Source organism: Lepus europaeus, chromosome 11 (assembly GCF_033115175.1).
Source record: "Lepus europaeus isolate LE1 chromosome 11, mLepTim1.pri, whole genome shotgun sequence".
Taxonomy (NCBI): domain Eukaryota; kingdom Metazoa; phylum Chordata; class Mammalia; order Lagomorpha; family Leporidae; genus Lepus; species Lepus europaeus.
Genome location: NC_084837.1, coordinates 64,498,269 through 64,512,354, shown reverse-complemented (window position 1 = coordinate 64,512,354; position 14,086 = coordinate 64,498,269). Strand labels below are relative to the sequence as shown.

Here is a 14,086-nt window from a genome sequence, read left to right as displayed (position 1 = left end):
GTTTTGTTTTTTAATTTGAAAGGTAGACTGACAGAGAGAAAGAAACTTGGAGAAATCTTCCATTCACTGGTTTACTCCCGACATGGCCACAACAGCCAGGTCTAGGCCCTGCTGGGCCAGGAGCCAGAAACTCCATCCTGGTTTACCACATGGGTGGCAGGGACTCAGGCACCCTCTCAGGTGCATTACCAAGAAGGTGGATCTGAAGCAGGGCTGCCAGGGCTCAAACCAGCACCCCAGTATGGGATGCCAGCGTTTCAGGTTGCAGCTTAATCCATTGTACAATACTGGCCCCAAAATGCGCGAATTTTCAGTGTACAGCTAGATGAATTTTCTCATGGGTTTATGTTTGTGTAACTGTCCTAAAGACCAAAATATAGATCATGTCTATCCGCCAAAACTTCTCTCTTAAATATACATCTCTAAAGATAATCATTGTTTTGACTGCTGTTTGTGTTTAACCTTTATGTAAGTGATTACTGTAGTGCATGTGTTCTTTCATATCGAGCTTTAGTGCACCATAATATCTGAAATTCTTCTATATTGCTTATACCAATGATTTGTTCTTTTTTATTACTATATAGTATCCAGTTTCCTTCATAAAGTTACAAAAGATTTCACATGGGTTAACCAGAGGTGACATGAGTCTTTATGTTTTTTACATAATTAGTCTTTTTTCCTGTACTTTATGTATTTTTGAAGATTTACTTATTTGAGAGTCAGAGATACAGAGAGAAAGAGGGTACTTGTATATGCTGGTTCACTCCCAAGATGTCAGCAGTGACCAGCCCTGAGCCAGGCAGGAGCCAGGAGCTTCTTCCAGGTCTCCCATATGTGTGGCAGAGGCGCAAATACTTGGGCCTTCCTCCTCTACTTTTCTCAAGCCATTAGCAGGGAGCTGGATCAGAAGTGGGACAGCTGGGACTTTACCTACTATGACAACAGTGCCCTGCCTCCAGTATTTATAATTTCATATACAGCATTTATATTTGTAATTTTTTTTTTAATTTTTTTTTTTTTTTTTTTTTTGGACAGGCAGAGTGGATAGTGAGAGAGACAGAGAGAAGGGTCTTCCTTTGCCGTTGGTTCACCCTCCAATGGCCGCTGCGGCCGGCGCAGCGTGCTGATCCGAAGCCAGGAGCCAGCTGCTTCTCCTGGTCTCCCATGCGGGTGCAGGGCCCAAGCACTTGGGCCATCCTCCACTGCCTTCCCGGGCCACAGCAGAGAGCTGACCTGGAAGAGGGGCAACCGGGATAGAATCCAGCGCCCCGACCGGGACTAGAACCCGGTGTGCCGGCACCGCAAGGCGGAGGATTAGCCTGTTAAGCCACGGCGCCGGCCTATATTTGTAATTTTAAGGCAAGGAATTGGATAATTTCGTAGACAACTCTTGGATACAAAAGAAGGATCAGAGCAGGGAGCAAAGGTTTGATAGTCCAGAGGCTCTCATTCTGTGCACAGCTTGTCCCATCCTATCCATTTACAACCATATTTTAAAAATTTTAACAGCTATGACCAACTGTCTCTAAAAAGCTGCACTTCAGCCTTTAGTCACTATATTTATTAAGTGAGTTGCCGCGGACCGGCTCTCGCGGAGTCTCAGACCGAGGGAGAACGAGGGGCGAAGGCTCGTAGGAGAATCAGGAATCGGCGGGGAAATGACAGACAGACACACACGTTATGTGTATGTTACTGCTGCGATTTATTGTAGTAAGGCTTGGGTTTATATAGTAAAGGACAATGCTACAGGCAAATGTAAAACTTTTATCACAAAGGTTGACAAAATGAGTTAAAACAATGATGTCATATGAGTGGTTTTATGAGGAACATAGTGGGGACATTGTTTTTAGACAATTTACGGAGGATGAGAATTGACCTTTGGCTTAGTTTCGTTTTATGAACTGTTTAGGGGAATTACTACCCAAAGTTTTGCTTGCCTTTAGATACTTGGAGATAATCCCTGAGCAACCTTAACATTTTTTTGTTACTATAATGGGAACCTAATGATATGTTTTGACCTGCATTCCTAGCTCCCTCGTAAATAGCTTTAGCAAACAGAGGGGCAAAGATTGCCTGAATCTCTCCACAATCCCATGGGAAACGTTAACTTCTTTTTCTTGATTTTCTTGTTTCTAATAATTGTGAGAGTAAGCAGTAAAGTGTAAACACAGCTGGTAGATAATGCATAATGAGATCATCAACAGAGCAGAGACACGGTGTCCCCAAAATTAGCAAGGACAGTCTTCGGCTTCCCTAATGTGAGTCGGGGGTCATTACAACCGTAGACTGCACAGGAACCGCCTGAGGCCTCACTCCAACAGAGCGCTCACCCCAAAACCCTGCATGCAGCCTTAGACCTCCGACGCAGCAACATTTTGCCACGCGGGTATCACAGCTGTGGGCGTGGCAGTGAGTGGCCCTATTCTCAGTTATAAGTAATTAGGTTAGAACTAATTAACTAGTCTAATCCAGTTCTAGGACATTCATGAAAATAATTTTTTTTTAAATATAACTTTTTGAAGTTCAAATCACACAGTGCTCCTTAAATCTGCACACCCATTACTAGGTAAGTTTTTAAATATACAGACACCAGGCTGGCGCCGCGGCTCAATAGGCTAATCCTCCGCCTTGCGGCGCCGGCACACCGGGTTCTAGTCCCGGTTGGGGCACCGATCCTGTCCCAGTTGCCCCTCTTCCAGGCCAGCTCTCTGCTGTGGCCAGGGAGTGCAGTGGAGGATAGCCCAAGTCCTTGGGCCCTGCACCCCATGGGAGACCAGGAGAAGCACCTGGCTCCTGCCATCGGATCAGCGCAGTGCGCCGGACGCAGCGCGCCTACCGCGGCGGCCATTGGAGGGTGAACCAACGGCAAAAGGAAGACCTTTCTCTCTCTCTCTCTCTCACTGTCCACTCTGCCTGTCAAAAATTAAATATATATATATATATATATATATACACACACACACACACATACACACACAGACACCAGAGCCTACTAACACGGGGTTGGAGCTTGAAGTTAAAAGCTTTCTGTGTAATTATGGATCAGCTAACTCAGCACCCATTTTGAAGGAGGCATTTGGAAGCTGTTGAAATGAAGAATACTTTCAGGAAAGCACTTCTGATTAGTGCATTTACTAAATACACAACTATAATCCCCATTTTCCTTTTCAGGTAACAAATGCAGCTTTATCTTTGGGCACTTACTTTAATACGCTCAGGCCCAGTTCATAGTGCCCTTTGAAAAACTTGTATGTTCTAGATTAGAGACATGGGTAATGTTATTAGAGTTTATATTTTTTTCATTATTAAACTTTGCTTTCAGGAGGAATTGTTTTCACATCTCATTTGCCACTACCCTCTGCTGATTAGATGTTGTATGCTTTTGTCAGACCCGAGAATGTGTGGAGCAGTTAGAGCTAGAAGACCGGGTTCTCTGCCTCCATAGTAGATGGCGAATCCTCTATGCAGGACTGGCAAACGGCACTGTGGTCACCTTCAGCATAAAGGTTAGTGATTGGTGGAGAGAAGACTGACTTCTTATGCTATTTCAAAATAATATGTATGTGGGAATGAGTAGCAGGCAGAAGTTTTCAGTTTTCTTGTTTAAGGAAACAAGAGTTAACTGCGTCTCAAAAACTGTTATCTTCTGGTATAAGTGAAACAAGATCCTCCATTCTCTCTGCTTAGATGCAGATATGCCAGGGCCAAAATGTGACTGCTAAATAAAACCGAGTGTGAGGATTTCAGGCCAAATAATGAGCCACAGGCTAAACCAGTCTCTCATTTAAAGAATGACCATGAAGACAATCTAAATGCCTTTGAGTAGGACATTGGTGTAGTTTGTAAGTGATTTAGGATTTCTTGAGGATGGCCAGCTCTGTAGTGTGAGCTGTGACAGAGTTTTGCCTTAACAAACCCATGTAGCCCCCTTGTTTTCTAGCCCAGAGATCAATTCATTGATTGAGCAGGCCTTTACTGAGATCTGTCATATGCTAGGCCCAAGAAAAGGCTTAGGAGATTCTTGATGGCCCTGCATGCTTTGTTAACATAGTTGGATTCCATCTGGGCAGCTTTAAAGTAGAGGACACCTGGTTCAATCTGTATTTTGGAAAAAGTCACCATAGAAATGATGAGACTGGGAAAGGCTGGCATTAGTAGAGGCAAGACAGCCATTGGGAGGCTGGGGGATGAGAGCTGACCTGAAAAGTTAGACTAAGGATGGAAAGAAGGAAGTGGGTAAAAGACATAATCTGAGAGGTGGAATTCATAGATTGAATTACTAATTAGTTGTAGCATCACGTTCTCTGGTCATCTTCTTTTGGTACATGTGTATTGATTGTTTACTGTTTTTAAATTTATTTTTACTTATTTTGAGAGCAGACTGGGAGAGTTAAACAGACACAGACATATCTCCCATTCATGGTTCACTTCCTAAGTGTTCACAAGCAGCCAGGACTGGACCAAGCTGAAGCCAGGAGCTAGGAACTCAGTCTGGTTCTTCCATGTTGCTGGCAGGGATCCAAGTTTCTTGAGCTATCACCTGCTGCCTCCCAGAGTGTACATTAGTGAGAAGCAGAGCTGGGACTTGAACCCAGGCACTCCAGTGTGGGATGTGGGCATCTCAAACAGTATTGAAGCACTATATCAAATGCCTGTCCCAGAGTGTTTACTGTATACTATTACAGTGTCAATTCATATGTTACCTGTTGGCTGCGACAGCTATACAAGGGATGCAATAAAGTGTCATGCTTTCTGCCTTTAAAAAATTGTTAGAAGAGTCTAGAACCTCTGTAATCAGTTGTCTAGTTACATGGTCCATTTGATATGAATAGATCAGGAGAGTAATTTCTGTGTTCTAGATGCAAAGTGCTGGTAGTCTGATTAGATTGGATTAGGGCAATGGAAGTGGTAAAGAAAGGGCAGAATGAGAATATTTTGGGGACTGGCACTGTGGCGTAGTGGGCTAAGCCTCCGCCTGCAGTGCCGGCATCTCATATGGGTACTGGTTCAAGTCCCAGCTGTTCTACTTCCTATCCAGCTCTCTGCTATGGCCTGGGAAAGCAGTAGAAGATGGCCCAAGTCTTAGGCCCCTGCACCTGAGTAGGAGATCCAGAAGAAGCTCCTGGCTCCTGGCTTCAGGCTTCAGATCAGCTCAGCACTGTCTGTGGCAGCCATTTGGGTAGTGAACCAGCAGATGGAAGACTTCTCTCTCTCTCTCTGCCTCTGCCTTTCAAATAAATAAATAAATAAATAAATCTTTAAAAAATATTTTGAAAGGTAGAACTTGATACTTACCTAATTCTCTTCTGTGAGACTAATTAATATAACTAAAGATAGAAATTAAAAGACTTTTGAAGCAAGCTAATGAGAAATTAAAATAGACAACTTCTTTAGATGGTTTAAAAGTATTAAAGAAGGGGCCGGCGCCATGGCTCACTTGGTTAATCCTCTGTCTGTGGCGCCAGCATCCCATATGGGCGCCGGGTTCTAGTCCTGGTTGCTCCTCTTCCAGTCCAGCTCTCTGCTATGGCCCAGGAGGGCAGTGGAAGATGGCCCAAGTGGGCCCCTGCACCCGTATGGGAGACCAGGAGGAAGCACCTGGCTCCTGGCTTCAGATCGGCGTAGCGCCGGCTATAACAGCCTTTTGGGGGTGAACCAATGGGAGGAAGACCTTTCTCTCTGTCTCTCTCTGTCTATAACTCTATCTGTCAAATAAATAAATAATAAAATTAAAACATTTTTTAAAAAAGTACTAAAGAAGAGGGACCTAGAATTTGAGTGTATCTGCTTAGATGTGAATTTTGAAAGTTAGGTCTGGGCTTTCTCTAGTTTGCCCATGACTGGTTACTAGGGCTTGTCCACCGCTGGGTCCTGAATTCTAATCATTCAGTAGTGTCCCTAACACTTTATCAAGGCTGAAGTCATTGCTCAACTCTGTAGGTGCCCAGCTGCTGCTGCTCTCTGCCTAGTTTCTGGGAGTTGTACTCCATACATGTACCTTAAATACCTTTTTAAAAGCTTTGGAGATGGGGCCGGAGCCGTGGCTCACTTTGTTAATCCTCCACCTGCGGCGCCGGCATCCCATATGGGCGCTGGGTTCTAGTCCCGGCTGCTCCTCTTCCAGTCCAGCTCTCTGCTGTGGCTTGGGGAGGCAGTGGAGGATGGCCCAAGTGCTTGGGCCCCTGCACCCACATGGGAGACCAGAAGGAAGTTCCTGGCTCCTGGCTTCGGATCAGTGCAGTGCTGGCCATTGTGGCCATTTGAGGGGTGAACCAATGGAAGGAAGACCTTTCTCTCTCTCTCTCTCTCTCTCTCTCTCTCTCTCTCTCTCTCTCTCACTGTCTAACTCTATCTGTCAAAAAAAAAAAAAAAGCTTTGGAGAACAAGATTGGTTGGTAGATGAGGGAAACTAGTCTAAAATCTGAGAAGAATGTTTTGGGATTTAGGATATGATCATGTCACTCTGATATAAAGGCATCTGTAGCCCACTGAATGATGTCATGTGAGAAGTCATAGAACCAGAAGTGAAAAGAACCTCAGAGTATCAAAAAAGTGAAGAGTTTAGACTCACTGAAATGGTCTAGGAAGGTAATTCTCAGTAGAGGTTTTTGGAAACACCGTGACAATTAGATTGCATAAATTTTGGTTGACCTAAATACAGTGGTATGGGCTTACTTTGGCAGCACATACACTACAGAAATAAAGTGGAAGAGGCCTTGTGGCACAGCAGGTTAAGTTGCCACTTGGGACATCTAGATCTCATACTGGAGTAGCAGCAGATAACGGCCCAGTAACTGGGTTTCTGTCATCCAAGTTAGGGACCCAGGTAGAGTTCTGAGTTCCTTGCTTTGGCCTTGCCCAGCCTTGGCTATTGTGACCATTTTCTCTCAACTCTCACTCTTGCTCTGTCACTCTGCCTTTAAAGTAGATGAAAATAAATAAACATTTATTTATAATTTTTTTAAAAATACAGTGGAAGAGTTATTGGGTCTGTGGCAGGGGAAATGTACTACAGTGTGGAAAGCCATTGATCCTTTATTATCATTAAGGGAAGTGAAAGAGGCCATAAAAATGAAATCGTTTTCTAATTAGGTTCAGGATAGTGTGGGTTGAAATTACAAAGTGGGGAAAACAAAAACACCGGCGCCACGGCTCAATAGGCTAATCCTCCACCTGCGGCATCTGCACACTGGGTTCTAGTCCCGGTTGGGGCGCTGGATTCTGTCCCAGTTGCCTCTCTTCCAGTCCAGCTCTCTGCTGTGGTCCGGGAGTGCAGTGGAGGATGGCCCAAGTGCTTGGGCCCTGCACCTGCATGGGAGACCAGGAAAAACACCTGGCTCCTGGTTTTGGATCAGTGCGGTGCGCCATTGGAGGGTGAACCAACGGTAAAGGAAGACCTTTCTCTCTGTCTCTCACTGTCCACTCTGCCTGTCAAAAAAAAAAAAAATTACAAAATTGGTCTATAATTTAAGAGTTTGCCCCACTAGATCAAGTGATAGAGAGGTCATGAACACAGCAAAAATAAATGAGCATGGCAGAGGTTGGAAAGTTAGGGGTGTGGAGCAGATGTGAGAATTTGAGTACAGGTCATAGAATTGAGAATTAGTACCAAAATACTGATTTTGGTTGATTTTCAGTTTTTCCAGCAAAGTTACTTTTTGTTTATATAACAGTGACCTATTTTTCAGAACAACAAACGACTGGAGATCTTTGAATGTCATGGCCCTCGGGCAGTCAGCTGTCTTGCTACAGCTCAGGAAGGTGCCCGAAAGCTGCTGGTTGTGGGATCTTACGACTGCACCATCAGTGTACGTGACGCACGGAATGGACTGCTCCTCAGAACTCTGGAGGGCCATAGCAAAACCATCCTGTGCATGAAGGCAAGTGCAGTGTGAGACACAAGGGTGCTCTGGCACAAGCAGAAGGGTTTGAATGGCGTTTCCTAGGTTGTCTGAGCGTTATTTAGAACATAGCCATCTTCTAAAGAGCAATGTGATTACAGTCCTTTTCTTTATGCCTGGGTCACCAAATAATATATTCTGTTTTCAAATACATTTCACTGAGAAACCAGATGTATTTTGTTGTAGAATGTAGTTCTACTGTAATGCTCTTCTAGGCTACTTCATAATCACCCTGGAGAATTAACAAACCTAAGAATACATTGTCGGCTCACCAGAGTTTCTGGTGGTAGCACTTAAGTTTCAGTTGAGAAAATTTGTCTGGGAAGGAGAATGCTCATCTCAGAATAGAGTGGAAGGTAAAATTCCCCGATGTGTTCACAAGTTACAGAGGAAACTGAGAACCTTACACATAATCTAACTTGTTGATTTTTCTCTTGAAGGTGGTGAATGACCTTGTGTTCAGCGGTTCCAGTGATCAGTCAGTTCACGCTCACAACATTCACGTAAGTCACGTTGGTGCTGCATAAGGAAGCCGAATGAAAATGGTAGTTAAAGCTGGAAAGTTTCCTCAGATCTCTTGCAATTTAAATTAAGCCCTTTATCCTGTTAAAGGATTCATAACAATCACTAAATGTACACTCTTGGACATTACTGAGTAATTGGAAATTCTGGTGTAATTAATTTTTTTTTTTCTCTCTTTTTTTTTTTTTTTTTGACAGGCAGAGTGGATAGTGAGAGAGAGAGACAGAGAGAAAGGTCTTCCTTTTGCCGTTGGTTCACCCTCCAATGGCCGCCGCGGTAGCGCGCTGCGGCCGGCGCACCGCACTGTTCCGATGGCAGGAGCCAGGTGCTTCTCCTGGTCTCCCATGGGGTGCAGGGCCCAAGGACTTGGGCCATCCTCCACTGCACTCCCTAGCCACAGCAGAGAGCTGGCCTGGAAGAGGGGCAACCGGGACAGGATCGGTGCCCCGACCGGGACTAGAACCCGGTGTGCCGGCGCCGCAAGGCGGAGGATTAGCCTAGTGAGCCGCGGCGCCGGCCAAATTCTGGTGTAATTAATTTTTTTAAAGATTTATTCATTTATTTGAAAGAGTTAAAGAGAGAGGTAGAGACACAGAAAGAGAGGTCTTCCTTCTACTTCCTACCTGGGCCATCCGCTGCTTTTTCAGGCATGTTAGCAGGGAGCTGGATTGGAAATAGAGCAGCGGTACTCAAACCATTGCCCATATGGGATGTTGGTGCTACAGGTTGGGGCTTTAACCTGCTGTGCCACAGCACCAGCCCCCATCATTAAAATTTTTAATGGGGGACAGATTGAGGGTAAGATTTAGTTTGAATGCCTCATTTAAACTTTTGATAAATTGAGCAGCCAAGGCTATTAGAAAGTAGATATGATGAGTAGTTTAAAATAGGATGAGTTAAAACAGTTTAGAGACTGCTCAAGTCATAGAGAAGCAGCTCTTTGAAGCTCAGTTCCTGATTTGTAAACCTGAGTCTACTCACACCTGTTGGACTTGCCTTCCAGATGCAGTGAGATGATAAAAGTGAAAGTACAAGTTGAAAAACCCTTGTTCAATAGGCTTGGGTTCAGGAGTGTTTTGGATTCTGCAATTTTTCAGATTTTGGAAAATTTGCAAAAATGTAATGTGACCTTGATTATGGGACTCAAATCTCAACAGAGAATTCATTTGTTTTGTATATACCCTATTCACATAGGGTGAAGGTTATTTTGTATAATATTTTTAGTGCACCTGTATTTTGACTATGATCCATCATCTGAGGTCAGCTGTGACATCGTGTTGGCCGTCGAAAATTTTCAGATTTTGGAGTATTTCACATTGTCAGATTAGGAATGCTTGGCCTATACTTTGAAAGCTGTGAAATAGGCAGATTGAATTATGGCCCTTCCCTTTCTGTGACAGTAAGTTCTCTCCGTCAGGATCCATTTCACATGTTTTGTATAGGTAATTGTTGCGTGTGGGAAAACTTCGGCTATTAAAGTTAATAAAGCTACGTGTGTGTAAAGGTAGCCTCAGTTGTGCTTCTTATAGTTAGATTTAGAAACCTCAGAAGTAGGAAGGAATATTAAAAATCAGTCTAATAATCATTACCTTTCTTCTGACATAGACCGGGGAGCTTGTGCGAATCTATAAAGGCCACAACCATGCAGTGACTGTGGTCAACATTCTGGGAAAAGTGATGGTGACTGCCTGCCTGGATAAATTTGTTCGTGTCTATGAATTACAGGTATAATTTAGATCCATTATTTTGCTTGAATGAACTAGGGAGACTGTCTGGTTTGGTACTGATTTTTGCTGCAGTAAGGCTGGGAATCTGCATTTTCACAGGCACTCTAGATAATTATGAAATAGCTGGCCCATGGATTATACCCTTGTTGCACTGCAGTGAAGAGACTTGGTCAGCTCACAGGTGGCAAAGTTTAAATGATTCCTGGAAAGCAACTCTGGGCTCTTAAAACCTGTCTAGTTTCCCTTATGTGGAATTTGAAGTTTGGTTTTATTATTTCTAATTACCAGCTTCCCCTTTGAGGAATGGACTAACTAGGAAGATTGCCATCAGATTGTAGTTTTGTCGCAGTGCTGCTGTGTTTCAATTTTGTGCCTCAAATATAGTTTTAACCTTCACAAAAGGCCCTCAGTGACTGCTTCTTAATAAACACAAGCACAAATAACCTTAATTCTTTTCTTCCTTCTGCCTAAGTCTCATGATCGATTGCAAGTTTATGGAGGACACAAAGACATGATTATGTGTATGACCATCCATAAAAGTATGGTGAGTATAAGGTCAGGTCAGATATTTGTCTTTGAGTATATATACTTAAAATTCTACATACTGATAATAGTGTTGGTACCTGTCCCTTCCAGAAGTGACATCTGCTTCTGTTATGCCTCATTATTGCATATCTCTCTGTCTCTTTGCTTAATAATAATGAGAAGTAACTCTAACATTGTTGAACATTCCATTTTCTATTAATAGCTAACATAATTTTAATAAAAATTTAATCCCACTATTAAGTAGGAGATAAACTTAAGTTCCTTAAAAAATTGATCCTTTTCCCAGAGTTACCATGATCTAAACAGAACATTGCAATGGTGTCAGATTTAGCCAGTATGACATAATTATAGCAGACCTAAAAGTAGAAGCTAACTCACTTGACTCTGCTAAGCCTTGTTTTATTTTATTGTCAAATAATAGGGTTGAATCAGAATGTATGTTTTCTCATACTTTGTGTAGTAGACCATTTTCTTGCCATGAAATATAGATACCCATTATATAACACTGTTAAAAGCCAGAGCTATACCAGTTAAAATAGAAGGGGATTTCTCTGAGCCCTTTCACTGTTCTCAGCCACATACCCAAGGAAGACAGCTTCAAAATGTATAGAGAAGATCTAGAAATTACTTTCCCATACTAGTACTTGAAAGTTGATTGCTTTAGGTTCATGTTCTCCTATAGCTGTTAGAAGTAGCTTTCGGCTCTTATTTTGAGGGTGTCTTATAGTTGTGTGTACTTAGTCTAATATTATAAATCTCTTTCTACAGATTTATACTGGCTGTTATGATGGCAGTATTCAGGCTGTGAGGCTAAATCTGATGCAGAATTACCGCTGTTGGGTAAGGAGTCAAACTGTTCTGTTCACTGGACTCTAGGCTAACTTACAGATCTTCATTATTCTTAGCTTATTATTTTTACATTTGAGCAGCTACTTAATGCCTTCCACTATAGGACAGTGAAGCTTATTCTTAAAAAGTATAGGCCGGCGCTGCGGCTCACTAGGCTAATCCTCCGCCTAGCGGCGCCGGCACACTGGGTTCTAGTCCCGGTCGGGGCACCGATTCTGTCCCGGCTGCCCCTCTTCCAGGCCAGCTCTCTGCTGTGGCCAGGGAGTGCAGTGGAGGATGGCTCAAGTGCTTGGGCCCTGCACCCCATGGGAGACCAGGATAGGCACCTGGCTCCTGCCATCGGATCAGCGCGGTGCACCAGCTGCAGCGCGCCAGCCGCGGCGGCCATTGGAGGGTGAACCAATGGCAAAAGGAAGACCTTTCTCTCTGTCTCTCTCTCACTCACTATCCACTCTGCCTGTCAAAAAAAAAAAAAAAAAAAAAGTATACATAAAATGCTTTTATTCTTTAACAAAACATCTGTTATAAGGTATGGAAATGTCTACTCAGATAATATTTCCTAGGTGATTTGTTATCATTTATTATAAAATTAGTACATGCAGGGCTGGCACTGTGGTGTATGGGTAAAACCACCGCCTGCAGTGCTGGCATCCCATATGGGCGCCAATTCGAGTCTGGGCTGCTCCACTTCCGATCAGCTCTCTGCTATGGTCTGGGAAAGCAGTAGAAAATGGCCCAAGTCCTTGGGCTCCTGCACCCACATGGGAGACCCAGAAGAAGCTCCTGACTCCTGGCTTTAGATCAGCACAGCTCTGGTCATTGTGGGAGTAAAAAGCAGATGGAAGACCTCTCTGTCTGCCTCTCCTTCTCTCTCCATGTAACTCTGCTTTTCAAATAAATAAATAAATAAATCTTTAAAAAATAAAGCACATGCTTAGGAAAATTTCAACAATACAGAACTACATGAAATAAAGAATGCTAATTTTTGTACTCTGCCCTGTGTCCTCAGAGAGTAAAAGTATTAATGGTTTGGTTTGTGTCCTCATTGGATTTTTGAGGAAAAGGCAAATAAACAATTGTATTTGTGAAATTCTTTTTTTTGTTTTTTTAAAAGATTTGTTTTATTTATTTGAAAGGCAGAATTACTGAGAGAGGGAGAGATCTTCCATCTGCTGGTGCACTCCCCAAATGGCTGCAGTGGCCAGGGTTGGGTCAGCCCAAAGCCAGGACCTTAGAACTACATTTGGATCTCCCATGTGGGTGCAGGGGCCCGAGCACTTGACCCATCCTCCACTGCCTTCCCAGGCAGATTAGCAGATGTTGAATCAGAAGTGGAATTGTCAGGTCTGCAATGCGTGCTGATGTGGGATCCCAGCATCACAAGCAGCAGCTTAACCCACTGTTCTCTAGCACCAGCCCCCCAAGTCTTGATGTTCTAACTCCTTTACTTGGGAGTGAGGACTGATGGTTAACCCTTGAAACTTTCATAGTACTTCTTACTTTTTTAAGCCTAAATGTTTTTAATTGTCAGTTCTTTTTTCTTTTCTTTCTTTTTTTTTTTTTTTTTTGACAGAGTGGACAGTGAGAGAGAGACAGAGAGAAAGGTCTTCCTTTTGCCTTTGGTTCACCCTCCAATGGCTGCCACGGCCGGTGCGCTGTTTGTGGCGCACCATGCTGATCCGAAGGCAGGAGCCAGGTGCTTCTCCTGGTCTCCCATGCGGGTGCAGGGCTCAAGCACTTGGGCCATCCTCCACTGCACTCCCTGGCCACAGCAGAGAGCTGGCCTGGAAGAGGGGCAACTGGGACAGAATCCGGCATCCCGACCGGGACTAGAACCTGGTGTGCCGGCGCCGCAGGCAGAGGATTAGCCTATTGAGCCGCGGCGCTGGTCTAATTGTCAGTTCTAATATTTGTAATGACTAAAGAAAAGTTTGGCACTGAATTTCATTTCCCCAAAATCCTAACCTCCTTTTTAACATAAATAGAATGAATTTGACACTCTCCCTTTTTGTTTTTTTAAGATTTATTTTATTTATTTGAAAGGTGGGCGGTGCCGCAGCTCAACAGGCTAATCCTCCGCCTTGCGGCGCCGGCACACCAGGTTCTAGTCCCGGTCTGGGCGCTGGATTCTGTCCCAGTTGCCCCTCTTCCAGGCCAGCTCTCTGCTATGGCCCGGGAGTGCAGTGGAGGATGGCCCAAGTGCTTGGGCCCTGTACTCCATGAGAGACCAGGAGAAGCACCTGGCTCCTGCCTTCAGATCAGCGCAGTGCGCCGGCCATTGGAGAGTGAACCAACGGCAAAAGGAAGACCTTTCTCTCTGTCTCTCTCTCACTGTCCACTCTGTCAAAAATAGAAAAAAAGGCACAGTTACAGAGAGAGAGAGAGGGAGAGACATTTTTTCTGTCTGCTTGTTCATTCCCCAAATGACCCTAGGGCTGGGCCAGACTGAAGCCAGGAGATTCTTCCAGGTCTTCTATGTGGATGTAGGGGCCAAATTACTTCAGCCATCTTCTGCTACTTTCCCAGGCATATTAATAGGGA

The 14,086-nt window shown here is 44.0% G+C and overlaps 1 protein-coding gene across 2 annotated transcripts in view; it reads left to right on the top strand.

Annotated features, from left to right (window-relative positions):
• The window catches only part of ZNF106 (zinc finger protein 106), an 87,574-nt gene that overhangs the window by 66,881 nt on the left and 6,607 nt on the right, over positions 1–14,086 (top strand). For both annotated transcript variants that reach the window (XM_062205712.1, XM_062205713.1), the window contains exons 15-20: positions 3,390–3,506; positions 7,689–7,880; positions 8,342–8,404; positions 10,029–10,148; positions 10,623–10,694; positions 11,465–11,536. In XM_062205712.1, the coding sequence (XP_062061696.1) occupies positions 3,390–3,506; positions 7,689–7,880; positions 8,342–8,404; positions 10,029–10,148; positions 10,623–10,694; positions 11,465–11,536 (636 nt within the window). The remainder of the gene's footprint in view (positions 1–3,389; positions 3,507–7,688; positions 7,881–8,341; positions 8,405–10,028; positions 10,149–10,622; positions 10,695–11,464; positions 11,537–14,086) is intronic.